The sequence below is a fragment of the Molothrus aeneus genome, chromosome 18, assembly GCF_037042795.1.
Source record: "Molothrus aeneus isolate 106 chromosome 18, BPBGC_Maene_1.0, whole genome shotgun sequence".
NCBI lineage: Eukaryota > Metazoa > Chordata > Aves > Passeriformes > Icteridae > Molothrus > Molothrus aeneus.
Window position 1 is genome coordinate 1,254,804 of NC_089663.1, and position 27,921 is coordinate 1,282,724.

At 52.4% G+C, this 27,921-nt stretch overlaps 1 protein-coding gene across 3 annotated transcripts in view; it reads right to left on the bottom strand.

Annotated features, from left to right (window-relative positions):
• The window catches only part of OSBP2 (oxysterol binding protein 2), a 102,471-nt gene that overhangs the window by 67,977 nt on the left and 6,573 nt on the right, over nt 1–27,921 (bottom strand). For 2 of the 3 annotated variants that reach the window (XM_066562013.1, XM_066562012.1), the window contains exon 2: nt 8,418–8,626. In XM_066562013.1, coding sequence (XP_066418110.1) covers nt 8,418–8,626 — 209 coding nt within the window. Of the gene's footprint in view, nt 1–8,417; nt 8,627–26,743; nt 26,822–27,921 lie in introns of all 3 variants that reach the window. The other variant, XM_066562011.1, reaches the window with a different exon arrangement.

Below are 27,921 nucleotides of genomic sequence, written 5' to 3' on the forward strand. Positions count from 1 at the left end.
AAGAAAACAATGGATTAAGGCAGGAAGGATAACCAAGTAATCAACCTCCACTATCCCAGACCACTGACCCACACCACAGGGTGTTGGCTTCAAAGTGAATCCTCCCCAGGATGGTCACACAAGGTCAGCCTAAAACCCCAGGAAATTCCATCTTTTCACCAGCAAGCAAACTGCAATTGGTATTTTGGAAACAGGATACTGGGACAGGGCACAGGCTCTGGTTCCTCTGGGCATTGATCCTTCCCTGTCAGAGCTGTGCTGCACAAGGAGCCCTCAGGTCATATTCCATACACAGCCAGTTACAGCCTGTACCCCAAGGGATGAAATTGTGCCCAAATCTGTTTGGTCTCCCTGGATTTTCTGGCTCCCAGCAGCAAATGCCACCATTTAATTGGATGTTGTACAAAATATTAATTATTCCTGCTCCATTTAAACCTATGAGCTGATAATTTCCTCCTTTTTCTTAAGCATTTGTCCCTAACTTTTCCTAAACTCAGACAGTCACAGAATTGTTAAAGTTGGAAAAGACCTTTAAGACCAACTCTAACCATTAATCCAGCACTACCAAGGGCACCACTGATCCCTGTCCCCAGGTGCCACATCCACACAGCTGTTCAATCCCTGCAGGGACAGGGACTCCAGCACTGCCCTGGGCAGCTGTGCCAGTGCCTGAACACCCTTTCAGTCATTAGAAATGTTCCCTAAGATCAACCCTGCCCCTGCCCTGGCCCAGCCTGAGGCCGTTCCCTCTGCTCCTGTCCCTGTTCCCTGGAGCACAGCCCGACCCCCCGGCTGTCCCCTCCTGGCAGGAGCTGTGCAGAGCCACAAGGGCCCCCTGAGGCTCCTTTGCTCCAGGCTGAGCCCCTGCCCAGCTCCCTCAGCCTCTCCTGGGGCTCCAGCACATTTCCTGACCATTGACCATCATCCATGTAGCACCTTCAGCTGTCCTTTTCCCAGATGAAAAATTTACTTTCCATTCCATCATCCTCCTTCCCTTGTCAGAGGAGATTTTATTTCTCTGGTTAATCTTGTGCCTGTTTGGTTGTTTGGGTTTTCTTTTCAAGTTCTGCTGAAAACCCTGTGAGTCACTGGCAGGGCATCTCCAGGGAAGAGATGCCAGCAGCACACAGAGCAAGCCTGCATTCCTTCTTTTCCACTCTGATTATCAATTCCCAGTTTTTCTGCACTGACTCCAGCCTCAGCCAAAGGAATCAGACACCTCTGAGAGTGGCTGGCAGGTGAGTTGTTCTTGCACAGACACCAGCACTGACCTGTCCAGGGATCTCCTGAATTTCAGCACCATGAACACCAAAATCCCTTTCTGTCAGCCCAGAATCTGCTCCTCATCAGGTGATCACTGGAGTCACACACAGCTTTCACCCTCTCTGCTGCCGGGGACCCCGAGCAGGGACCCAAAAGGAGTCACCAACTCCCTCTCCCAACAGCCCAATTCTATTTTGGGGAGTTTTCCTAGTGTTTAAAATACCAGGAACAGAATTCCACTCTTCCCTTGCACACTTTTCCCTTATTACAGAGCCAAGAAAAAATCATATATTCAGCACTCATCAAATTCCTGGATGTCATGATACTGCTCTAAAAACAAAGGATAGTTTTATATCTGTTTTTGTATTTGTTTAAAGAAAATCCACCAGCCACAGTCACCAAACACAGAGGGTGAACACAGAAATCTGATTTTCAGGCCAGGTAACAGCACAGGGCCACAGCCAGTACTGATAAAAGCAGGTGATGAATGAGGACAAATCGAGTTCACTACAACTTTACCAGCACTTTGCAATCCCACCTAGAAGCAGGAATGCCACGTTTGGCTGAGCAGAGCTTGGTTTGGGACTGTTCTGTCCTCCTGTCACACTCTACATGTGTTTTAGAGGAATTAAGCACATGTGGTAAGTGAGGACAGAGCTAAGCTCAGCTCCACTCTCACTTTCTGCCACTAATCCCTGGGCAGGTCCATCCCTGGGCAGTCTTTCTCCCTGGGCAGGTCCATCCCTGGGCAGGTCTCTCTCCCTGGGCAGGTCCATCCCTGGGCAGGTCCATCCCTGGGCAGGTCCATCCCTGGGCAGGTCCATCCCTGGGCAGGTTTCTCTCCCTGGGCAGGTCCATCCCTGGGCAGGTCTCTCTCCCTGGGCAGGTCTCTCTCCCTGGGCAGGTCTCTCTCCCTGGGCAGGTCTCTCTCCCTGGGCAGGTCCATCCCTGGGCAGGTCCATCCCTGGGCAGGTCCATCCCTGGGCAGGTCCATCCCTGGGCAGGTCCATCCCTGGGCAGGTCCATCCCTGGGCAGGTTTCTCTCCCTGAGCAGGTTTCTCTCCCTGAGCAGGTTTCTCTCCCTGAGCAGGTTTCTCTCCCTGGGCAGGTCCATCCCTGGGCAGGTTTCTTTCCCTGGGCAGGTTCATCCCTGGGCAGGTTCATCCCTGGGCAGGTTTCTTTCCCTGGGCAGGTTCATCCCTGGGCAGGTTCATCCCTGGGCAGGTTTCTCTCCCTGGGCAGGTTTCTCTCCCTGGGCAGGTCCATCCCTGGGCAGGTTTCTCTCCCTGGGCAGGTCTCTCTCCCTGGGCAGGTCCATCCCTGGGCAGGTCTCTCTCCCTGGGCAGGTCTCTCTCCCTGGGCAGGTCTCTCTCCCTGGGCAGGTCTCTCTCCCTGGGCAGGTCCATCCCTGGGCAGGTTTCTCTCCCTGGGCAGGTTTCTCTCCCTGGGCAGGTTTCTCTCCCTGAGCAGGTTTCTCTCCCTGGGCAGGTCCATCCCTGGGCAGGTTTCTTTCCCTGGGCAGGTTCATCCCTGGGCAGGTTCATCCCTGGGCAGGTTTCTTTCCCTGGGCAGGTTCATCCCTGGGCAGGTTCATCCCTGGGCAGGTTTCTTTCCCTGGGCAGGTTCATCCCTGGGCAGGTTTCTCTCCCTGGGCAGGTTTCTCTCCCTGGGCAGGTCCATCCCTGGGCAGGTCTCTCTCCCTGGGCAGGTCCATCCCTGGGCAGGTCTCTCTCCCTGGGCAGGTCTCTCTCCCTGGGCAGGTCTCTCTCCCTGGGCAGGTTCATCCCTGGGCAGGTTCATCCCTGGGCAGGTCCATCCCTGGGCAGGTTTCTCTCCCTGGGCAGGTTTCTCTCCCTGGGCAGGTTTCTCTCCCTGGGCAGGTTTCTCTCCCTGGGCAGGTTTCTCTCCCTGGGCAGGTTTCTCTCCCTGAGCAGGTTTCTCTCCCTGGGCAGGTTTCTCTCCCTGGGCAGGTCCATCCCTGGGCAGGTTTCTTTCCCTGGGCAGGTTCATCCCTGGGCAGGTTCATCCCTGGGCAGGTTTCTCTCCCTGGGCAGGTTTCTCTCCCTGGGCAGGTTTCTCTCCCTGGGCAGGTTTCTCTCCCTGGGCAGGTTCATCCCTGGGCAGGTTTCTCTCCCTGGGCAGCAGGATGAGGACAGGGAGCTCAGGTCACATCTCCCTGTACCAATGTCCCAGGTCACAGCTTGTTACCAAAATACTCCTGATTCCACAGTGGGCAGAGGGGAAACCAGAGCTCCCCCTTGCACAGAACAGCAAAGTCTCCCATGCCATACTTGGTGTGGGGACAGGTTTTGCAGTTAAAAACAGACATGAAAAGCAGTCCTGTGAAATGGCTCCTGTGGGTGCACAGCTCCAGCCAGCAGCCAAGTAAAAAACAGAGTTAAAAACACTTCCACAGTTGTTCAACTCAGGAGAACTCCTGGGGGAAAGACCCTTTCATCCACCCCAAAATGGGGACCCAGCAATGAAAATGTGGGCAGCAATTTGCCAGTCCTCCTACCCATCAAATTTCCCATCAAAGCTCAAACACCCTGGCAGCACTGAGGGATCACTGAATCCTGCAGAAACAGTGAATGGAATCCCAGCCCAGGCTCCAGCAGGTCTGGGGGTGATTCAAGGCTGAGCAGTGCAGCTGACACAACAGAAGGATGGGGACATCCAGAGGGGTGGGAAGCTGGAGAGGGCCCAGGAGAACCTCACAAGGTTCAGCAAGTCCAGGTGCCAGGTCCTGCACCCGGGTCAGGGCAATCCCAGCTGTGAGCACAGACTGGGAGGGGAACTCCTGGAGAGCAGCCCTGGGGACAAGGACTTTGGGGGGTGCTGGGTGAGGGCTGCACCCGCCCCAACCCTGACACCCCCTCAGCCCTGGGCTGAGCCCCCAGCATGGGCAGCAGGGGAGGGGGGATTCTGCTCCTCTGCCCCACCTGCAGAGCTGCCCCAGTCCTGGGCCCAGCACAGGAGGGACCTGGAGCTGCTGGAGAGAGTCCAGAGGAATCCATGGAGCTGCTCTGAGGGCTGGAGCCCCTCTGCTCTGGAGCCAGGCTGGGAGAGCTGGGGGTGCTCACCTGCAGAGGAGAAGGCTCCAGGGAGAGCTCAGAGCCCCTTGCAGGGCCTAAAGGGGCTCCAGGAGAGCTGCAGAGGGACTGGGGACAAGGGATGGAGGACAGGACACAGGGAATGGCTCCCACTGCCAGAGGGCAGGGCTGGATGGGATATTGGGAATCAGGAATTGTTCCCTGGCAGGGTGGTGAGGCCATGGCCTCTGAAGCAGGCAGGGCAGCAGGCAGTGCCCACGAGCACAGATGGCCACAAGGATGTTTTTGTGTTCCTTCCCAGAAGCCAGACAGCACCAGACACAAACCTGCTCCTCTGCCCATCCTACCTGTCCCCTCTGCCACCCTCTCCCCACCTTCTGGCCTCCCAGAGCCATGGATGCTCCTCCTTGAGGGCACAAATCCCTTCAGCTGCTCACCACCCTTTGCACTCACTGGAGCCCAGCTGGGCTCTGCAGAGCAGCCCTTGGGGAACACCAGGTTTTGGGGATCCCTCAGGAGGCAACTCAGACAATTCTGCACATGAGCAATCTTGAAGGACTGGGGACTTCTACAGCAAATCCAGAACCTCCTCCCTTTACTTGTAAACATCCACCCCAGTGCTCACAGGGACACAACATCAGGAATTTTATTTTGATTCAAGCCAAACCCACAGTAACTCTTTACTATAATTAAAATCTCTCTAATTGGCACAAACCATCAGCCAGGTGAACATTACAGCATAAAGTAATTCACTGATGTGCTCAGAATTCAGCACCCATTTACAGAGTGTCTTATCCCCTTGATGAGATCAGGAAAGTCTGGAAAAGCAGGAGACTGCTGTGGATTTTCTGTTCCATCAGCTCTGTGGCCTGGATCACAGCTGAGTCAGCAGAGCCTGGGGCAGCACAGCCCCATCCACAGCACTGCCCTCAGCCCAGAGCTCAGCAGGGCCTCAGCCCCAGCACAGCCAGCCTCTGCATTTGCTATTTTTATGGGCAGACACAAACCAAAATAGCTGTGCCTGACTCAGGAGGCAGCGTGGCTGACAGCCCTGGGACTGCTCCACCCTGACCCAGCACTGCCACAGCCCCACAGTCCCAAAGGAAAGGTAAAAAACACCCACCACCCCTCCAGGAGATCCTTTCCCACACCCCACCTCTCCAGGAGATCCTTTCCCACACATCCACCTCTCCAGGAGATCCTTTCCCACACATCCACCTCTCCAGGAGATCCTTTCCCACACATCCACCTCTCCAGGAGATCCTTTCCCACACACCCACCCAGCTGAAGGGCTTGACAGCCCCCAGAGCCACCTCAGTGCAGCCAGGACCATCACATTGTCCCACCCTAAACAAGTGTGCCCAGAAGCTTCCCCCTTCTCCTGGATCAGCTGGGCTCCCTGTCAGTATTTGAATATTCCAGAGCTGGAATTTTAAGGGACAGAAAGTTCACAGCACTTAAAACCACAGAATGGTTTGGGTTGGGACTTTAAATATCACGTACTCCAACCTCCCTGCCGTGGCAGGGACACCTCCCACTGTCCCAGGCTGCTCCCAGCCCCAATGTCCAGCCTGGCCTTGGGCACTGCCAGGGATCCAGGGGCAGCCCCAGCTGCTCTGGGCACCTGTGCCAGGGCCTGCCCACCCTGCCAGGGAACAATTCCTAATTCCCAAGATCCCATCCATCCCTGCCCTCTGGCAGTGGGAGCCATTCCCCCTTGTCCTGGCACTGTCCCTTCTGTCCCAAGTCCCTCTCCATCTCTCTTGGAGCTCCTTTAGGCACTGGAAGGTGCTTTAAGGTCTCCCTGGAGCATTCTCTTTTCCATTTCTGAAGTTTGTTTACTGCAGCCTGAAGCTATGCTTGCTTGTAGAAGAAAACCCAATGTTAATCCCAGAAGAGTTACAGACATTGAAATACAGACTAATAGAATCATTGAAATATTTCTAAAACATTCTGTTTGCCAAGCCTAACTGACCCATTACAGAGCAGAACAATGTCACCCTGGGGAGGAGCTGTGCACCAGGCACAGGGCCCTGACAGCTTTAGAAAGTGTAACTGTCCCAAACCTGCTCCAATAAACACCACAACAAAGGGGCAGAAGCAGAGATGCACAGAGGAACAGCTCAACTAAATACCTGTGTCACTCATCCACCAAACCTCCCCAAGCTGTGCAACACCACCCTGGGGTGCTCAGCCCTCTGAGCACAGCATTGCCAGCATTCCCAGCACAAAGTCTCCAGGAGAAAGACACCTCACTCTGCCTTCCAGAAGCAGCATCATTAGCTCATTGTTACTGGCTCTCCACAGCTCCCAGCCATTCCCACGGCTCTAAAGACCTGCTCAGAGCTGCCCAGGCAGCTGAGATGAGGTGCAGCAGGGCTGTGTCCAACCCTTTGTGTCCCTGGGAGACCATCAGCAACCTCCAGCTGTGCATGAAACTCTCCCTGGGTGGGTTCTGCACCATTTAACCAGCCCACAAGAGCTGTGTGAGCTGAGTAGAGCAGCAGGAGCTGTGCTGGGGAAGATGAAACAGGAAAGCCTTATAAATATGATTGCCTGGCAAAAGATTTTGAGAATGTGGAAACTATAAGTGAGATTGAAATGAAAGCAAGCTTTGAGATCCCTCAGTTACTGAACAACTGGAAAACAATGGTGTGGCCAGCTGAAGGTGATCCCATTCTGATGGAACAACACCCTCTGCTTGCAGACAGCTCCAAGGGTCAGAGCAGACCCTAGACCTTGGCAGAAGGGGCCCAAAGAGGAGATTTTAGAGTTTAAAATGTAACACAGTGTGGTAATGTAATGATTCTTATAGGCTGTATGGAAATGCTGTAGGATTTGTATCTTGTACTAGATTGGTTAGTGAGAATTAGAATATTCAGCACAGAAGAAAATTTATGGTACTGTAACAGGAACTTTGCTCTCTTATCTTCTTTACTCTTCCTCACTCTCATTTTCTCTTTACCAAACTCTTGCCTGCTCTCTCTTTCCCACTCTCTTTACTTCTCTCAGTCCTGCTCTGAGCTGTGCTTGGCAGCTCCCAGCAGGGCCCTGCCCCCAGGCCCTTTGCAATGAACCCCAAGTTCCTGACCTGGCCCCAGAGATCTCTGGTCTCCATCCCGTCCCACTGTCCTACCCCTGTCAATCCCACAGAGCTGGAGGGCTCAGGCTGCCCCTACCTGACCGGTTAAACCCTCGTACCTGACCAGTTAAACTCTCGTTCCTGCCTGGTGAAATCCCCGTTCCTGACCGGTTAAATCCCGTTCCTGACTGGTTAAATCCCTGTTCCTGACCGGTGAAATCCCCGTTCCTGACCGGTGAAATCCCCGTTCCTGACCGGTGAAATCCCCGTTCCTGACCGGTGAAATCCCCGTTCCTGACCGGTGAAATCCCCATTCCTGACCGGTGAAATGCCCGTTCCTGATTGGTGAAATCCCCGTTCCTGACCGGTTAAATCCCGTTCCTGACCGGTGAAATGCCCATTCCTGACCGGTGAAATCCCCGTTCCTGACCGGTGAAATGCCCGTTCCTGACCGGTGAAATGCCCGTTCCTGACCGGTGAAATGCCCGTTCCTGACCGGTGAAATGCCCGTTCCTGACTGGTTAAATCCCTGTTCCTGACTGGTTAAATCCCCGTTCCTGACTGGTGAAATCCCCATTCCTGACCGGTGAAATGCCCGTTCCTGACCGGTGAAATGCCCGTTCCTGACCGGTGAAATCCCTGTTCCTGACCGGTTAAATCCCCATTCCCGACTGGTTAAATCCCTGTTCCTGACTGGTGAAATCCCCATTCCCGACTGGTTAAATCCCTGTTCCTGACGGGTGAAATGCCCGTACCTGACTGGTTAAATCCCCATTCCTGACCAGTTAAATCCCTGTTCCTGACTGGTTAAATCCCCATTCCTGACTGATGAAATGCCCATTCCTGACCGGTGAAATCCCCATTCCTGACTGGTGAAATGCCCGTTCCTGACCGGTGAAATGCCCGTTCCTGACCGGTGAAATGCCCGTTCCTGACCGGTGAAATCCCCGTTCCTGACCGGTGAAATCCCCGTTCCTGACCGGTGAAATGCCCGTTCCTGACCGGTGAAATGCCCGTACCTGACTGGTTGTTCCGCATGCGGATGGCCTTGGCCTTGGCCAGCTCCAGGGCCGTGACCCAGCGCTGCCTCTCCACCTCTGAGTTGGCCTTCAGGTGGTAGGTCCTGCCCCCGTTGGACAGCACGATGTTGCACGAGTCCTCCGTGTCGATGTGGGCTGTGGACAGGTTGATGGTGCCCCGGCACGTGTGGGCCATCTCTGCCTGTGTCCTGCACGGGAACAGAGGGACAAGGAAGGGTCAGTGCTGCTGTACCTGACCCCAAAGCACCTCCAAGGCACCCTCCTGCACAGCACAGACCTGTCAGACCTGTGGAGACATCCCAAGCTGGCAGCACTCACATGCAATCCACTAAAGCTGGAAAACGTGTGGTATTCACATGCCCTCTGAACAGAGATTTAGCTTTCTCAGGATTCTCCTGAGAAAAGAATGATCAAAACAAAATCTCATTTGCTGCTCCTGTGTTTGTGCCCATGTGGAATGTGTTCTGGAGATTGTTTACCCGAGGTGATTGCTTGATTGGATTCTGGTGATGGTGTTTTGGATTCATTGATCAATTGGATGCACATGTGTGTGTTGGGATTCTCAGGCAGAGAGCCACAGGTATTCTAGTTAGTTAGTTAGTGATAGTTCTTGTTAGTGTAATATACTTGTAGTATAAATATAGTATAATGAAGTAATTAATTAGCCTTCTGATATCATGGAGCTTCATGCATCATTATTCCCTGCATCAGGGGATCTTCACAGCATCTGATAGAAAAGGCCCTCAGAGAAACAAGCACAGGCTGAGGTGTTAAGACACAACTTGTTCCCTTTTCCCTTGGAGGAGCAACACCCCATCATTCCTTACACATTCACATCCCACCATGTCCACTGTTTCTGGCTGCTCTAAAAGCAAAGTTCCAACTACACAACACTGGCTTTCTCATCTCATTTCCACTGCTGCTTTTCTCCCTTCTCCCAGCTGTCCCACCTCCAGAATCCAGCACTGTGTGGCTCTTTATACCCTCTCCCTTCCATCATTGTTTTTTGTCCAAGTGTGCTCAGACCTCATATGTCCCAGCCCTGGGGTGGCAGCAGGAGCAGGGCAGTGCCCGTGCCCTGAGCTGGCACTGCTGGGGCACCTCCAGTGCTGGGGCAGCTCTGGGACCCTCCTGACAGGAGAGACCTGGAGGGGCTGGAGCGTGGCCAGGCCAGGGAACGGAGCTGGGAAGGGGCTGGAGCCCCAGCAGAGGCTGAGGGAGCTGGGAAGGGGCTCAGCCTGGAGCAAAGGAGCCTCAGGGGGCCCTTGTGGCTCTGCACAGCTCCTGCCAGGAGGGGACAGCCGGGGGGGTCAGGCTGTGCTCCAGGGAACAGGGACAGGAGCAGAGGGAACGGCCTCAGGCCGGGCCAGGGCAGGGGCAGGGTGGATTTTGGGATAATTCCTTCATGGAAAGGGTGGTCAGGCACTGGCACAGCTGCCCAGGCAGGGTTGGAGTCCCCATCCCTGAAGGGATTGAACAGCCAGGTGGATGTGGCACCTGGGGACATGGTGGCCTTGCCAGTGGCAGGTTAATGGTTGACCTCAATGATCTCAGAGGGTTTTTCCAACCTCAGTGACTCTGTAATTCCACAAGAACATCAGAGCAGGGAGGCTTTAGAGCCACAGCCTAGAGCTGCTCTCAGAAAGTGTTGGTGATCAAGTTCACTACAGGACAAGATATGGGCCCTGCCAGGGAAGAATGGGCAGCAGCCCAGGGATACCCACTGCCAACCTGATTCCTGAGGCTGCTTGTTACACAGAGGAGGCCACTCTGCCTGACCAGGAACTCAAAATCTCCAAACCCCCAAACATCTCAAGGACATCTCTCACCTGCTCAGCCCTGACACTGCTTTGTGGGACAGATTTATGCCAGGGGCATATGCAAGCCTGACATGAGGACATGAAATCCTCTTGGTGCCTCCCTAAGACTTACAGTTTGTGTCTCTCAGCACCACAAGGCAAGTTCAGAGCCAGTGCACAGTGTGGTTACACCTTTTGCGGGGGGTAAGTTGGTCCCAAAGGAATCAAGCCCCAATTTCATTCCTAAGTCATCCCTTCACGCTGCAGCGCGTACTGTGTTCCCAGGAGGGATTCCTTCCCACCTTCAGAGAGCTGCTAAAATCATCTTCTCTCCTCCACAAAGCAAAGGTCCCCAAGGTGACTGCACTAAATCAGCTGCAGACATTCAGAGCCTCGCTCTCCCACCCAAGGAAACGGCGACGTTGCTGTCCCAGCTCCCCTCCCGTGCCAATCTGCATGGGAAATCAATTCCTATCAATCAGCACCCACACACGAGGCAGGCACCTGACCCAGCCTGGAGCCAACCTCCTGTGTCCAGAGCCGGGGAAAGGAGCAGAGGTGCCCTTCAGAGCCCTCGTGGTCTGCTGGATCCGCTCATTCACGGCTGGCACCAGGCTCTGGTGTAACCCGACCCCGCAGATCCCGGCTCTGCCCTTCCCCAGCACCGGGAGCGCCGCGTTTGCAGAGCACCTGGCTGGGGGTTAAACCTGGGCACGGAGCACCCAGAGGTGGAAGCAGCCGAACCTCTGGGATTTTTTAGCTCTGCGAGGGAGCAAAAAGCGCCGGGATTCGCCCTCGGAGCGCCAGAATTAGAGCTGTGCATGGGAGGCTGGGGGGAATGACAGCCTCGGAGAGTCCTGGCCAGGACACAGCAGAGAGAAAAAATATCCCAAAATACCACAGGGAGAACTAAAGCAGCCACCCACCCAGCCAGGGGATGGCAAACATCATCATATCAACATCAATATGTCACTTCTGCCAGCAGCAGGATCCCAAAGCACCAGGACACGCTCCATGGAAGCCTTGAGAGGATCAGCCCAAGGCAACCGTGCCCAGCCCAGGCACCCAGCTCCAGACAGAGCAGGGCAGGAACCACGGACAGATGTCATGGCTTACCCCAAAATCAGGCTTGTGGCAACACCAGTGCTGTTGTGGATGTGCTAAGATCATCAGAGAGGAGATTCCTTACTCTAAAACCAGTGTTATCTTTTACCACGATGCCAGCAAGACCCCATCTCAGCTGTCCAACCTCCTCTGGATGCACAGGCCCCAATTCCCACGTGGATTTTGTCCAAGCCAGCACATGCTGCTGCTCTGAATATATATTTTCCTTTTTTATTTCAACAGAATAATAGGAATTTCAGACTGGTGAAAATTCTGGCATCTCCATCACCCACCCCACTCACCAGCCCAGCATAGCTCTTGTATCACAGCCACTCACAATGACAGGTTTTGCAAAAATCTTGAAAGATTTTCTTTTTAAAATATTATTTATAGCATTTCTCCCTTTTTTTGACTGAAGAAGCTGCTTCAGCTCCTTAACACCACAAATCTAAACACAGAGAGTTTGACAAGACAATTTGCAGCATCAGTTCCTTAAAAGGGCTTCAGTCTAAAACTCCTGGAGTCTGATTTTCAGTGACTTGGATTCTACAGCAGCTACACACTGCAGTGCCATAAAAGAGCAGCAAATTATAATTTAAAGACCTGCTTCCTACTTCTGAAGGGACACTTGAGCTCCAGGAGGCTGCTCAGCATGCCAGGGCTGTGCAAGAGAAAGATGCTCCCAATTTTTAACAACTGTACCAAATCTCCCTGGATTTAAACAACAAATCTCCCCTGCAAGGGCTCACAGGACAGGTTTATCTACAGAGCAAAGAGAAGAAGGTGAAAAAGGAGATAATGAAATGGTTTTTGCCTGTCAGCTCCACAGCTGTGGTTTTGGTGATATCCCAACAGCCAAAGGTTGAGCTCTGGATGCTGGGAAGATGCTGGTTACACAGGATCTGTAATTAAAACTGTGTGGCTCTGCTGGAAGCTAACAGGACACAGCAAGGAATGAACAAGACAAGCTCACACTCTGCTCCCAGCACTTAACAAGTACAAGGGATGCCTGTGGAATTTCTCTTAAGAATTTTCTTTCTACCAACAAGGCTCTGCACCATTCTGGGTAGCCTTGTCCCTTCTAAAACTCAACTTCTTGTCTGACAGCTCCAACAGCATCAGGCAGAGGAACCCAGCAGGGAAATGAGACCATCCCCATGTCCCAGACACAGCAGAATTCCACCCTGAGCATCCTCAGGGAGCTCCCAGCAGCCCAGCCCTGGGACCAGAGCATTCCTGCAACCCTGGAAGCCCAACAGCTGCCCCAGTTCAGCCAAGCAGGGTAGGAGTGACACCTGGAGGGACAGGTGACATTGTGACATTCTGTCCTGGCTGGAAGCATCCAGCATCATGAGGGGGCCAGAAACACTCAGGGTAGTGAGGGAAAGGTCTCCAAACTGGATTATCCACCTGAAACCCAGCAGGGAGCTACACAAACACTGAGCTGAGGGTCCCTTTCAAAGCTGGCAAGGTCAGTCTCCAGTATCACCCATGTTCTAAGGCACCTCCACAGGGAAATCCAAATACACTCGAAGTTATATCCTGAAATATGTTCACACTCTCGTCCTGCAGATTTTCCTGATCATCTCAAAACCACTGCTTTGCTGTAAGCCTCAGAAATCAGCACACCTGATTCTACATCACAGAATCCTGGAATGGTTTGGGTTGGAAGGGACCTTAAAGCCCATCCAGTGCCACCCCTGCCATGGCAGGGACACCTCCCACTGTCCCAGGCTGCTCCCAGCCCCAGTGTCCAGCCTGGCCTTGGGCACTGCCAGGGATCCAGGGGCAGCCCCAGCTGCTCTGGGCACCTGTGCCAGGGCCTGCCCACCCTGCCAGGGAACAATTCCTGATTCCCAATATCCCATCCATCCCTGCCCTCTGGCAGTGGGAGCCATTCCCTGTGTCCTGTCTCTCCATCCCTTGTCCCCAGTCCCTCTCCAGCTCTCCTGGAGCCCCTTTAGGCCCTGCAAGGGGCTCTGAGGTGTCCCTGGAGCCTTCTCCTCTCCAGGTGAGCACCCCCAGCTCCCCCAGCCTGTCCATAGGATCCCAAACACTGAATTCCCATCTTATCACTGTTTCCTGCTGTAAATGTAGGTCAGGCTCACACTCAGCCCTCTCCCCAGGACAGGCTCAGAGAAGCACAAGGTGAGCAGGAGAGACTTCTAAAGGAGGTTTTGTCTTCCTTATCCCAGTGTCTCCTTCTTCCTGGGCTTTCATTCCCTGCCCTTACACCACAACCAGTGAACTCTGGGCACTGAGGGGTTCAGAGGCTGCATCTGAACCCCCGGACCACACACTCCAGGACTTCACCCCAGTGTTACCCAGGAGCCAGCACAGCTCAGGAGGAGCCAGAACAGCTCATGAGCAGCCTCTGACCCAGCCCTCTCTTGGGAAAGCAGCACCAAGTGTTCCAACAGGGACCTGCTGGGAGCTCTGGAACAAGCAGGAGGCGCCAGCAGCCACTCCAGTCCATGTGCAGGGCACCACTGAGCTCCCTGGACACTGCTCACCCAGTAAGTATTTCCTAATTTAAACAGCATTTACAGAAAAATCTCCTGCTGTTTCTGCACAGTCTTGGCGGGTTTTCCTTGCCTTACATAATTATTTGTTTTCCAAAGAAGTTTTGCTGTCCAAGTTTGAGGGGGGAGTGTAGATCCAACAACAGCCTGCCCTGCACAACCAGACAGGTTCTTGCAGGTCCCACCCTTCAGCTGGGTGGGACAGCACAGGGGCAGAGCCAGCAGGGATGCTCCCAGCAGCAGGGATGCTCCCAGCAGCAGGGATGCTCCCAGCTCCCCTTCCCTCAGGCAGCACTCAATGAGAAAATAAGAAACATCTGCAGAGTTTGAAAAGGAAAAGGCACAAAGTCTCAGGGAAGAGAGTGAAATTGTTTGGTTTTGGGGTGGGTTTTGAGTCTCTGGTTGAGAGGTACAGAGACACCACAGCAACATTTGTCACTACCACGTGGGATGGAGCTGGACACCAATCCCAGGTTCATCCCTGGAGCTGGCACATGGACACATCAAGGGACTTTCCCAGTGAGCTCCACCACCACGCTGCATTTGGAGCTCAGAAACACTTTTGGCTGCCAGATCTCAACAGAATCACAAATCCAGGCTCCTGAACTGCTGCAGATCACACCCAAAACCCAATCCAAGACAGCCAGGAGCAACAAACAGCACAAACCACAGCACAAACCCAACAGCTTCACAGAACAGACAGAGAGGGGCTTCAGACAAGGGCTCAGACAGACAAAGGGAATGACTTCCCATGGATAGGGGCAGGATTAGATGGGATATTGGGGAGAAGTTCTCTCCTGTGAGGGTGGGCAGGCCCTGGCACAGGTGCCCAGAGCAGCTGGGGCTGCCCCTGGATCCCTGGCAGTGCCCAAGGCTGGATGGGGCTTGGAGCAGCCTGGGACAGTGGAAGGTGTCCCTGCCCAGCACAGGGGGTGGAACAAGATGATATTTAAAGTTCCATTCACTCAATCTGTGACACCCTCACTGCTTCTTACACCACTGCCCTCTCCAGACTCAGAGATTAAGACCTGCCTTTTCTACTGTTTATTTTATGGATTGAGTAGAAACCAGTTGGTAAAATTCATTTCTTCATCATACTGGAAAAAATATTGTAACATTAAGGGCTCTGCAGACATAGAGGAATATTTATACCCATGGCCAAGTGGGAAATGCCCTTTGGAGTCAGGTGCAAGGACTGCTGCAGGCAGAGGGAAGGAGAGAAATCAAGGACAGGGAACAAACCAGGCAGAATGGGACAATTCAGTAGCTGGGACAGTATTTTATTTCCTTCCCAAGAGTGGGGGGCAGCAGAAGGGATGCCACAGCCCTGAGTCCCTGCTGTGCCTGAGCAGCACAGCTCCCCTTCCCACAGGATGCAGCACAAGGATTTCCATGAGAATTCAGAGCCTTCCACGGCCACCTGGGTTAGGCTGAGCTCTCCCATTCCTCACAGCATTCCCCCAGGGCACAGGGACAGGAGCTGCACTGCCCATTGCTCACTGCCAACAAAAGGCTCTTGTGCCACCACCCCCTCCCAGCGTCAACAACAGCTCCCTCATGGCTCAGCTGCCACTTCCAGAGCACCCATGCTCACATCTGGTGTTTGAATTCCCTGTCACCCCCACCCCACACTCCAGCCTTGAAATATCAGACACAATGAGCCCCCCTGCACAAGTGCTCCAAGGTACATTTCCCAATAAACTGAGATTTCCCATTAGTTCAGTTTTTGGGGGTATAAAGCCAGTGAAATCTCTGCTTCCCTTTTAGGCATGAGAAATCCCAAAAAGCACTTGAATTTGAGCTCATATGCCTGAAGTCAGGGCATGGAACATTGAAACCAAACCTCTTGGGGTTATTACTCTCTCTGGGTTCAAGGAAAAAGGGAGTTGATGTCAACCCAATCCCAGAACTCAAATACCCAAGGGGATGCAGGCCTGTGGCTCCAGAGGTATTTTCCCAGTGAGTTGAGCACACCACAGCTGGTTCAGCAGGGCTCTCACAAACCACAAGTTCCATGTGACAAACACTCAGATATTCCCTTTGCTTCCTCTTTTTGCCTTCCCCAAAACCAAGGAAGCACAAACCAACCCCAAACAAGCACATGGCAAGTGTTGGGCTGAGATTGCTGTAAAAACACACGATTTTAGGTCTATTTAAAGGCCAGCTAATCTTCAAGTGGCTGCAGTCAGGATGGGCACGGATTGGGAATGATCAGGGCTGAGGGAAAGCCTGCAACCCTGGCTGCAATCCTGGCTGCAACCTCAGCTGCAATCCTGCAACCCTCACCAGCCAGAGGGATGTCTGCAGCTCAGGCACTCACCACCTCCACAGACCACAGGAATATCCCCCACAACCTATCCTGCAGCTTCCCAAGCTGGTTTCCAGGACAAATCCCTGCCCACACTGGGACCAAAGAGCCCAACACCAAAGAGCTTCAGCAACACCACCCAGGCAAGGATTTAAATGTGGCCATACAGCTCTTCTATAAGCAAGCAATAAGCACAGCAATCTGGAATTCTCATTCCTTTCTCCACCTTTATTTGGCTCCAATACCCACCCCAGCAAAGGGACAAGGAGGAGCCTGGAAGATCCTTCTGCTCCAGATCATTCACAAACAACCTTTGTCTTCCTGTGTTTCAGAGAGGGGAAAAAAGCTCCAGAGGAGCTCAGGACAGGCAATTTGTCAGACAAATTCCCTCAGAGCCACAGTGCAGGACCTGGCACTGCCTGCCAGGAAGGTTCCATCCCACGAGGATGGGACACTTTGCCAACGCCAGCACTTCCTACTCGGAAACCTCTCCGATGTGAGAGAGTTCCATGAGAACTCTCCCTGCTGGGGAAGTGCACGGGTGTAAGAACGTGCTCAGGGCAGGAAAACCACCACAGCCAAGCTGAAAGGGCTCTGCAAACAACACCCAGGCTACCCCTCACCTCTTTTCCTAAATAAAATTGAGGTTGAGCTGTTGGCTGAGGAGCCCAGAGCAAGCTCCTCCCAATGTACAACACATCCAAGCTGGGTGCCAAGCACAGGGGCTCATTTCCTGAAAACCTGTGTAAAACCTGCAAAAATGCACTCAGACCTCAAAATGCTTTCCCTGGCAAAACCAGAATCACAGCAAAAAACACAGTTCCCTTCCCCTTGTTCCTCAATGCTGTTTCTGCAGCACTCCCACTGACAAGACTCCCACCCCAAACACAAAGATACTCTGAAGTCAGCCCATCCTGCTGCACACCTCTGGGATTGCCTTTTATTCCACATTTCTGCCTCAGTGCATGCTGCAAGTTTTCTGCCAGGATATCCCAGTTCATCTCAGCAGTGGCCAGGAGATAAACTAAGCCATAGTGCAGGTCAGCAGATACGGTTGGCAAAGAGAGTTTGTGTTGGAGCTCTTATGAAAACAAAACAAAACAAAACAAACCCCCAAAAAACCAACAAATAAACAAAAAAGATAAAACTAATGTTAAAAGAATTACTAGGAAGCACTCCCACTCCTCCCAGCACACTGTGCTATCTCCTCTGCACCTCTGGAGAGGCTGGTGTGGCCCTGGCTGATAAGGATATCAGCCCTGCAAACACGGGCACCCAGGAAGCTCCTGGAGACACTGGTTTGGGGCTTCACCTGCTCCACCATCCCCCAGCTCTGCAGGGCACAGGCAGCTCCCTGAGCTGGTGAGACCCCAGCCCTGCTCCCACCCAATGCTGCTGCAGCTCCCCAAAAAGAGCTCTCACTCCTTCCCTTCCTGCAGAAGAGAATGAAAGGAACTCGGCGTGGGAAAAGTATCTCAGGACATGACCAGAAGGAAAGGCTCTAAGAGCGTGTCCTTGGTGGCAGCTGGCCTGCAGCTGACCCAGCACAGGGACACTGGTGTCCCTCACAGCCCAGAAACCAAACCACCAGCTCAGCAGCTTCAGCAAAGCCCCTGAGCACGGCTGCAGAGCCAGGCTGTGGGCATGGAGCTGGGAATGGAGCAGAGCCAGGATCCAAGCATGGGGCTGGGAATGGCTGTGGGAGCCAGGCCCTGGGCATGGAGCTGGGAATGGCTGTAGGGAGCTGGGAATGGCTGTGGAGAGCTGGGAATGGCTGTGGAGAACCAGGCTCTGGGCAGGGAGCTGGGAATGGCTGTGGAGAACCAGGCTCTGGGCATGGAGCTGGGAATGGTGCAGGAGCCAGGATCCAAGCATGGAGCTGGGAATGGCTCCTAGAGCCAGGATCCAAGCATGGGGCTGGGAATGGAGCAGGAGCCAAGCATGGATCCAAGCATGGAGCTGGGAATGGTGCAGGAGCCAGGATCCAAGCATGGAGCTGGGAATGGCTCCTAGAGCCAGGATCCAAGCATGGGGCTGGGAATGGAGCAGGAGCCAAGCATGGATCCAAGCATGGAGCTGGGAATGGTGCAGGAGCCAGGATCCAAGCATGGAGCTGGGAATGGCTGTGGGGAACCAGCTCTGGGCATGGAGCTGGGAATGGTGCAGGAGCCAGGATCCAAGCATGGAGGTGGGAATGGCTCCTAGAGCTAGGATCCAAGCATGGAGCTGGGAATGGAGCAGGAGCCAGGATCCAAGCATGGAGCTGGGAATGGCTGTGGGGAGCTGGGAATGGCTGTGGAGAACCAGGCTCTGGGCATGGCTGTAGGGAGCCAGGCTCTGGACATGTAGCTTCCAAAAACGCCAGAGGAAGCACCCCAGTCACCCCAGTTTCTTGTTTTCTTTAGTTTTCAAACTAAAATGCCAAAGATCCAGAGACAGAAAATCCCATCAGGACTTTCAGGTGCTGCTGAGTTTATCACATCAGTGGTATCACATCAGTCATGGAAGGTCTCATCACCTCCACAGCTAGCAGAATAATCCAAGACCTGGCCAGGCCTGACTCATGAGCTTGGTGGTTCATTTTTAAGCAAGAACAAAAAAGGAATGACCATGCACAAGTTCATTTGACAAATGCTCTTTACTAGACAAGAAACAAATGCACTGCAGCAGATGAGAGCCTCAAGCAGTCATTTTTCTCATTACAGCCTCTGCTTTCAAGTTTGTACTGGTGCTTCAGCCCTTGGGAATTGTGTTAAATGATCAGCATAAAGATCAGCCACAGTCAAATCATGTTTATGTTTTCTCACCACCACAGCCAAGGACATAATAGCACACAGGGCACACAGAGTCAACATTAAAACCCAACTTTTATTCCTATCCCATCAATTCCTATCTCATTTACAATATTCAGACTGGTTAAAAAATCCTGGTTTTCCAGACTACAGACTTTAGGGATGTATTTGCTTCAAGCACAAGACTTATCCCATCTTTCAGAGATTGAGGGTGGGTAGAAAAGCTCACTTCCAAGAATTTTTCCATGCTACAAGCATCTCTCTTTTCTGCAAGTTACTGTCAATGTTAATGTTTTCAGTACCCAATAAATCTCCCTCAGAGACAGCACATGAGATACAGTCTGTGACCCCAAACATCACTCTAAAATCATCACACTCCTGACTTCTTGCCAGCTTTCAAACAACGCTCAATTCTAGCTCAGGATCTCTGTGTGGATGAGACATTTCTTAGGGATAGACATCTAGATGCAGAATCTCCTTCTGGATGAAATCTTCCTTGAGGAGAGATATCTGGATGCAAAGCCCACATGGTTGCATAAATATATATTTTCCTCTATTTTAAGTCATGAGAAGAAAGATAAAACTTCATATTTAAAAGCTGAACTGTTGTTTCTCAGCCCTTGACTATGAAATCCTCAATTCAACAACCACTTTGCTACAGGTTTATGTGGAGACAGCTTCCAGGTGCGTGTCCAGTGCAGACATGGAGAGAGGCTCCTTCAGTTCCATCTTCTCCCTGAGCACGACACACAGCTGCCTCTGCCCAAGGCAAACACCCAACAGCAGCAACTTCTGCAGCCTCCTGTGACCACCCCCAAGTTTATTCTGTGATAAATCCATGCTCAGCTCCACAATCAGCATATCCTGCTTCTGGGAGCAGTGGGCAGTGGAGGCAGCTGCCTGCTTCCAGGAAATCACTGCTTGAGAGCAGGAGGAGGGAGAATGAACTTGACTACTGCATACAAGGTGCCTCCATGACCTCCAGTACCCAGGAAAGCATCAGCTGATCCTTGCAGGACACGCTCCTGAGGAGTGTGGAGGTCAGCAATCCTGGGAAGAGCAGGTTTCCTGTAAGAACTGAGGAAACAGAGGGGAATGCAAGCAGCACAGCAAGCCCTGTCAGCAGTGTGAGTGCAAGGGGCAGTGTGGCACAGTGCAAGACCTTTCCCATCCCTTACAACACCACCCATAAAATAAAAAATGTTGGCAGCTGGTATTCCAGATGCTGGAGATGCCAAGAGCTTTATTTAAAACAGAAATCAAGAGTTAACCACTTACTGGGCCATGACTGGGGCTGAGGGTGTTTTTTGGATCAAATCCTGCAGGTGCCCAAGTGACCTTGGCCAACAGTTTGGGGACAGGCCTGGCACATCCCAGCTGCTTCACTGTGAGACCCAACATCCTCCTGCACAGTCTCAGTGCCAGGACCCAGGGAATGGCTCCCACTGCCAGAGGGCAGGGATGGATGGGATATTGGGAATGAGGAATTGTTCCCTGGCAGGGTGGGCAGGCCCTGGCACAGGTGCCCAGAGCAGCTGGGGCTGCCCCTGGATCCCTGGCAGTGCCCAAGGCCAGGCTGGACACTGGGGCTTGGAGCAGCCTGGGACAGTGGGAGGTGTCCCTGCCATGGCAGGGGTGGACAAGATGCTATTTCAACTCCCTTCCAATTAAACCATTCCATAAATCTCTAATCCAAGACATGCTCTGTCTTCAGGGCTGAACATTTTCTGCAAAAACCCTCCAGATATTGACTGTGGGTTACCAGGAACAGCCAAGGGGGAAGGCAAAGTCACTGACCTTCACAAGGGACAGCTCTCACACGTAGACAAGGATGAGTTGCAGCTTTCAGCTAATTTCCCAACTGCTCAGACCAGACTCTCAGTGTTATTTCAGTGCATTGTGTTGCAAGACAAGTTGTGTGGTGCAATAAATGCTCAGAGGTTTTAATGCAGAAACATTTCAGTTGTTTCAGCACAATCTGAATCCTGCCCTTCACTCTCACCCCTGTGCTGCTCTGGCTGCAGCCAAGCCAGGCCATCATCTCCCTGCACAGGACACCTTCACAGCCACCACAACATCCATCTGCCATCCCACCCCTCTGCTCCACGCAGGAAAGGTTCACATCCACAAAAGCAGCACCAGCACTTCATCCAAAGTCACTCCTTCCCATTCCAGCAGCCACTCTGGGAAGCCAAGGGCTCCTGCTGTACACACAAAGGCAAACAAGCAATCCACAGAATCATGGAATGGGTTGGAAGGGACATTAAAGCCTGTCCAGTGCCATCCCTGCCATGGACAGGGTCACCTTCCACTGTCCCAGGCTGCTCCAAGTGCCAGCCTTGGGCACTGCCAGGGACCCAGGGGCAGCCACAGCTGCTCTGGGCACCCTGTGCCAGGGCCTGCCCACCTCACAAGGAACAATTCCTTTTAATATCCAATCTAAATCCACTCTCTTCCAGCTTTAAGCCATTTCCCTTGCCCTGTCACTCCAGGTCCTTGTCTGAACTCCCTCTCCAGCTCTTTTGGAGCCTCTTTAGCTGTTATTTTTTCATGAGAAAAACACCAAGTTTACACATTGCTTGGCCAGACAGCTCCACAACCCCCTCAGCTGCTCAGGCTCCTGGGAAGCAGCAGGATTGTGCCAGCAGATCCCAAAATCCCCCTGCAGCCCAGGCCCTGGTGCTTCATAGAGGACATTAAAGCCTCCATCCCTGAGAGCTCGTGTCCAGCAGTTCCTGTCACAGGGACAGGGCTGGGAATGGTTTATTTTTAGCCCTCAGCATCTTTCATTTCCGTAGGAGCTGCATGCAATGCTCCCTTCCACAGAACACCTCCTCCCCTGCCTCTCCACACTGCAAACCAGACTGCTGGGACAGAATGCAGGGCTCTGGCTGCTGAAGAGGACAAAATCCACCCGAGGAGGGGAGCAGAGGCAGCACACACAGGCTGGGTGCTTGGCCAGTGCAGGAAAACAGGAGGAGCAGAGCCATGTGCCATGGGTGCCAGCAGGATCCGTGCAGCGATCCACGCTCCCAGTGAGGTGTGAGACAACAAACAAACACCACAAGTGCAGCCAGCACCACAAGCAATCCAACAATCCAGGGCTTTTCCAGAGCTTTTTATCTTCTCCAGCCAACAGCAGGGAGATGAATGCTGCTCTCCAGTTTTAAACTCCCACGTGGTGAAGAGCACCTATTTATACAAATTTTTACACAGATAAAAGGCCAATCTCGGCATAGAAGCCACTCTCTGCACCCATGAATGACCCCAGGCAGTGGCTCATGGCCTCTCTCTCCAGCAGGACCCTCAGCCCTGGGGGTCTCACCCTGGCAGGTTCAGCAGCTGGAAGGACTCCACCAAAGAGACCCAAAGCACACAAGGGAGGACATGGGAAGTGTCCCAAGAGAGAAGGAAGAGGCCAGCTGAGTGCAGAAGAACAGAGCCCAGTGCTCAGCTGGTTTCCCGAGCAGGACTTAATGCAGGGGACAAATAAAGCTGTGACCATCCTCCTCCTTTCTTCCCAAGATCCACCAAACTGATTGAAAACGTTATTGTTTTGGTTTATTTTTTTACCCAATTTTATTTCTTCAATCTTCTGCAGGAAGAAAAGCAGGTTTAAATCTTCAACTTTGTATCTATTTTTATGTTATCAGAGATTTTTAAAAATGGTGTAAGAGGGGACAGAAGCCAGGCCACTGAAGGGAATTCTCCCATAGGAACATATTCCAGGAGCTGGACTTGAATGATCCTTGTGGGTCCCTTCCAAGTCAGGATATTCCATGACTCTGTGATCTGAAGGAGCACAGAGCAGTGAAAAGCAGCACAATGCCCTTTTCCCAAGAGAGGGAGCAGGATCACATCACATCCAGGCTAAGCTGTTCTGACTCCAACACTTGCACATGGGAGCAGAGTCTTTTTATAGAGACCTGGCACGGCACAAACACTTCTCAAGAGGTCCTGTGGAGGGATAAAGGTGCAGCAGCAGGATGTGTCCCCACAAACTGCCACCACAGGACTGCACTAATGCCACACAGGCACATCCCAAGTACCTCTGCTGGGTTTACATCAGCAGTTCTATAAATAAACCAATTTGTAAATTATGACTACACCTAATGGTATAATGGTCTATTATATGGTAGAATGGCAATGATATATTTTGAACTTGAAAATTAAAGATACACCTGATGCTAGTAATGGAGTTTGTGTACCTGCCCCATGGGACAAAGGGCTCACTATTTATTTCCTTTACAAACAGAAAACTCTAATTCCCTCTGTACCCATGAGGATGCCTCATTTCAGGGTAATGTCTGACTTAATATTGGTGTTTTAGCTACTTTACAAATTTGTCCTTCCTAAAACCACAGAAACTGTAAATCTTCAGGGAAATACCTTGGACCAAATTGCCAACATTAACCTCACTATTTTATAGCTGAAAGATTTAGGATTGTTCAGCCTGGAGAGGAGAAGGCTCCAGGGACACCTCAGAGCCCCTTGCAGGGCCTAAAGGGGCTCCAGGAGAGCTGCAGAGGGACTGGGGACAAGGGATGGAGGGACAGGACACAGGGAATGGCTCCCACTGCCAGAGGGCAGGGATGGATGGGATATTGGGAATTGGGAATTGTTCCCTGGCAGGGTGGGCAGGCCCTGGCACAGGTGCCCAGAGCAGCTGGGGCTGCCCCTGGATCCCTGGCAGTGCCCAAGGCCAGGCTGGACACTGGGGCTGGGAGCAGCCTGGGACAGTGGGAGGTGTCCCTGCCATGGCAGGGGTGGCACTGGATGGGCTCTAAGGTCCTTTCCCACTCAGTCCATTCCATGATTCTATGATTAAAGATTTTGTTCCCCCCCAGCCTGACCCTGTGACACCCCAGGCCTGGCACCAGAGCAGCTCCTCCCCACGATCCCACAGCTTCCTCCAACGTGTCACTGCCTCCCTGCAGCATCCACAGGGATTCCTCAGTAAAGCTCTCAGCCTCCACTGCCTGCAGAACGTGACTCTCACAACCACTAAGCCTGTTCAGACGTTGTGCACTTGGAAATCAATTGTATGGAAACAATCCCGTTCTCACAGCGTGTGCTTTGTGCTTAAATTAAGCTACAATATTCCAAAAATGGGGAATATCAGCTATGGGCAGCCAGAGGTTTCATTCCTGCACTACAAAGGCACCTTAGGGCTGCAGTTGTGCAGCAGAATTCAATCCAATCCAGTAATTACAGACCTTATCTGTGCTGAGATACAGAGCTGCAGCCTCTCAAGGCACTTACAAGGGACAATTCCAGGCTGGATGTCTGCAGCTGTAAGGAGGCCTGTTACAGAGCAAAAAAGCACAAATTTCCACACCTCTACAAGTCAACTTTCAAATTTAAAGCTACATTTCCAAGGAGCTTGCATGCATAGGTTTTTCCACTTTGAAGCAGAAATTTTTACTTCTTTTCTGGTAGTGAAAAGGAAGGGGACAGAGAGGGAGAGGCAGATGCCTCACCCAGTGCACTCTCAATGTTTACCCACAAAAAAATGCAGGTTCCTGGGAAAACAGTTCCCAGGCAGCACCCAGCTGGGACATCCCAGGGACTGCACAGGCAGAAAAATAGGAAAATTCCTGTCCATCAGCTCCTAAGCCAATCCCACTCCTAAAAGGATCAGAAACACCACTGGGTCTTTGCCTCCCCAAGTGTTGCAGCAAAACACTGTATTTATAATAAGCTTTAACAGATAAAAGCCTGATTGAGGAGTAAAGCACAGCTAATCCCATAAATTTGGCTGGCCAATCCTCAGGCTGTCCCAGTGTCAGGGAGTTCCTCCACCAATTCAGAGTGCCATGGAAGTACAGGATGGTCTGTGAAACAGCCTGAAGGGTTCACACACAGAAATCACCAGGGCTCCCCTGGCACTGACAGGACAAGCCATAGACAGGACATGGCTTTTCCTCATCCCCCATCAGCATCCAGAGCTGAAGGCAAACCCACAAAAAGTGTCACAAATAATCATAGAATGGCTCATGAAATGTGTCTGGGAGGCACCTCAGGAGGCCTCAGGTCCAGCCTCCTGCTCTGAGCATCTGCCTCCAGACAAGGCTGCTCAGGACCCTGCCCATCCACAGCTGGAACAGCCATGAACTCCCTGCACCTCTCCAGGTCCCTGTCCCAGTGCTCAGTCCTCACTCCCCAGCCAGCATGCTTCCATGTGTCCATGCAGGATCTCCCACGTGCTCTCCCAGCCCTGTGCTCACCCTGCCACGAGCAGAGCCAGGCTCTGTCCCCTCTCACACCCTCCACCATGGAGCTGTGGTGTCTCCTCTGCTCCAGCCTCATCGTGGCAGGCCCCAAACCAGACTGATGGCCCAGACAGGGCACCCCAGGGCGCTCCTCTGCTGAGCAGAGGGGACAGTCCCTTCCCTCAACACCTCTGCTAACACAGCCAAAGCCACCACTGACCTCTGGTCACTCCTGGTCACCTTTTAGTCCCCAGGGGCTCCTCTGCAAAGCTGCTTCAAGCAGCAATGCCTCTGCTGAGCACCATGGGGTTCCCATCACCCTGCAGCTCCAGCCTGTCATGGTCCCTCTGAACTCCAGACCTGTGTGACCTCTCTGCTCCACTTGGCATCACCCAGAGCCAGGCTGCGAGGGCACTCACCCGTTAGTAACCACATTACACAGCAAATACTGCAACTAATGACCTGTGATCTTATCACAGCTACCAAAAACCAATCAAATTATATGCACTCCTAATCAATGCCTGAGAGGATACAGCAACCAGAGCACCACCACCACCTGCCCAGCATGTTGTGGACAATTCCAAGTGGGAGCTGACAGCGTGTCCTGTGTGCCAAATGTAAATTATGCAGTATTAAGATTATTGTCACCTTTGTACCATCAAAAAATGACTTTTAGTTTGAGCATTCTCTTCCTCCTGCTTATAAAAGTTCCATCCCAGCAGAGATGCAAAGCCAGGGAGCCTCAAGCAGACTCTCCCCAGCACAGATCACAGAGATCCAGCTGACAAGGAATGGAAAACTCTGCTGGGATAAAATAAAGCCATGGAGGAGTTCCACCTCACCACACACTATAAACCTGCAGTGCCTTCTGCTCCACAAACCCTGATGGGAAACACCACAGGGGCAACTTGGGAATAATAAACAGCAGATAAACAGCACCCATCATCAGTCACAGGAACGTGCATGCTTGGAAACAGAAAAGATGGAAGGTCTCAAGTCATCCAAGAACAAAGGATGGAGCTGCTGGAGAACACAGCCCTGACACCAGGCACCACCCAAGCGTTCCTGGATTCCTCCAAAAAGGGCTTCAAACCAAAAGTTGAAACTTAACACAGAACCACAGAATCATGGAATCTCCTGAGCTGGAAGGAACCCACAGGGATCATCCAGTCCAACTTCTGGCTCTGCCCAGACACCCCAAACCCCACCCTGTCCATCCCTGGCAGTGCTGCCCAAAGGCTCCTGGAGCTCTGGCAGCTTCGGGGCTGTGCCCATTCCCTGGGCAGCCTGGGCAGTGCCAGCACCCTCTGGGGGAAGAACCTTTTCCTAAAATCCAACCTAAAATTCCCCTGACACACCTTCATTGAGTCCTCATGAGCTGTGAGCACAGCTGCCACCCCCACCTGCTGCACAGCATCTCCACACCTCAAAGACAAAAATCTGCTTCTTTAATCTTGTGGTCTCCACTCCTGCATAGTCCTGGAGAGGAGGGGCATGTCTGTGTCCCACTGCCATGACACATCCCAGTTATCCAAGTCCATGCTCCAGCCAAATCCACCCAAACTCACCCCATCTTCCGAACTGGGACCGGTGTATTTTTCAAGCGCTTCCAAGAAGAGCCACCACTCCTGACAGTTGCAGAAGACCTGAAAAAAAAAGTTGGTGGAACCACCCCTGTGCATTTCACAGGAAAAAAAAAACTTCAAAAATCATGAAGATTTCCAGAGCTAGGGAATTAGTTGCCATGGATATTTGCTGCTGTGACAAATACTCTAATTCTGTGCTGGGGTGAGTGACAGGCACAAAGCACGGAGTCAGCTGGGAACAGCAACACAGCACACACAGCCCCACGTCCCTGGGAGCATCCCTGAGGAAACCAACCATGGACCTCAACAGCACCAACATCAGGAGGCCACGTGGCTCCCCAAAGGAGTTTTGCTCCCATCCAGGCTTCCCAGCCCTGCTGTCATATCCATGGCTGTGCCATGTTCACTGTTTTTGAGAGCCCACCCAGCCACAGTGTTTGGATGTCTGTGCCAAACAACCAGCCTGAAGTGAGAAGATCTTACTCACAACAGCAATACACAACCAGCAGGCCCCAAGGACAACATTTTGCTGCTCTGTTTCTTCTAAAGTTCCTAGAAGAAACCTGCTCTAGCTACTAACAACAGATTAAGAATCACTGCTTTGTGTTAAAGAAGGAAAAGAGAAAGGCACTGACTCCCACTTCACCATATTTACCCCCACATGCATTGCAGAAGCTGCTTTAAACAGCCACGCGTGCCCAGCCAGTGCTCTCATCCAGAAAGATTTGGAGGATTAAAACTATTTTTAGGGACTGAAGCACCTCCCCCTGAGTCACTGCAGGGACATACATCTATCCGGTCGTGATTCAAAGCAGAAATAGCCTTGAAGAGTTAGATAAAAATAAAAAAAAGCAAGGAAAGTGGATACTAACACAGCTTGGTGTGAAAGGAAGGGCAGGGAAAACAGAGGTGACAAGGGGCTTGGCCACAGTCAACAGTGCTGACACAGCAGCAGCTCCATCAGTGTCACAATGTGACAGGGAGCAGAGGAGCAGCATCACCAGGGGACAGCACAGCCAGGTTCAAAACAGCCCTGCCAGGAGCCCTGGCTTGCAGAGGGGGAAGCGAATCCCAAGTGCCTGGAAGGGGACCAAAGAGAAGATTTGCTCCCATTTGTTCTGCTTTCATGGCAGAGCTCCACTGACACGCTGTCCCACGCT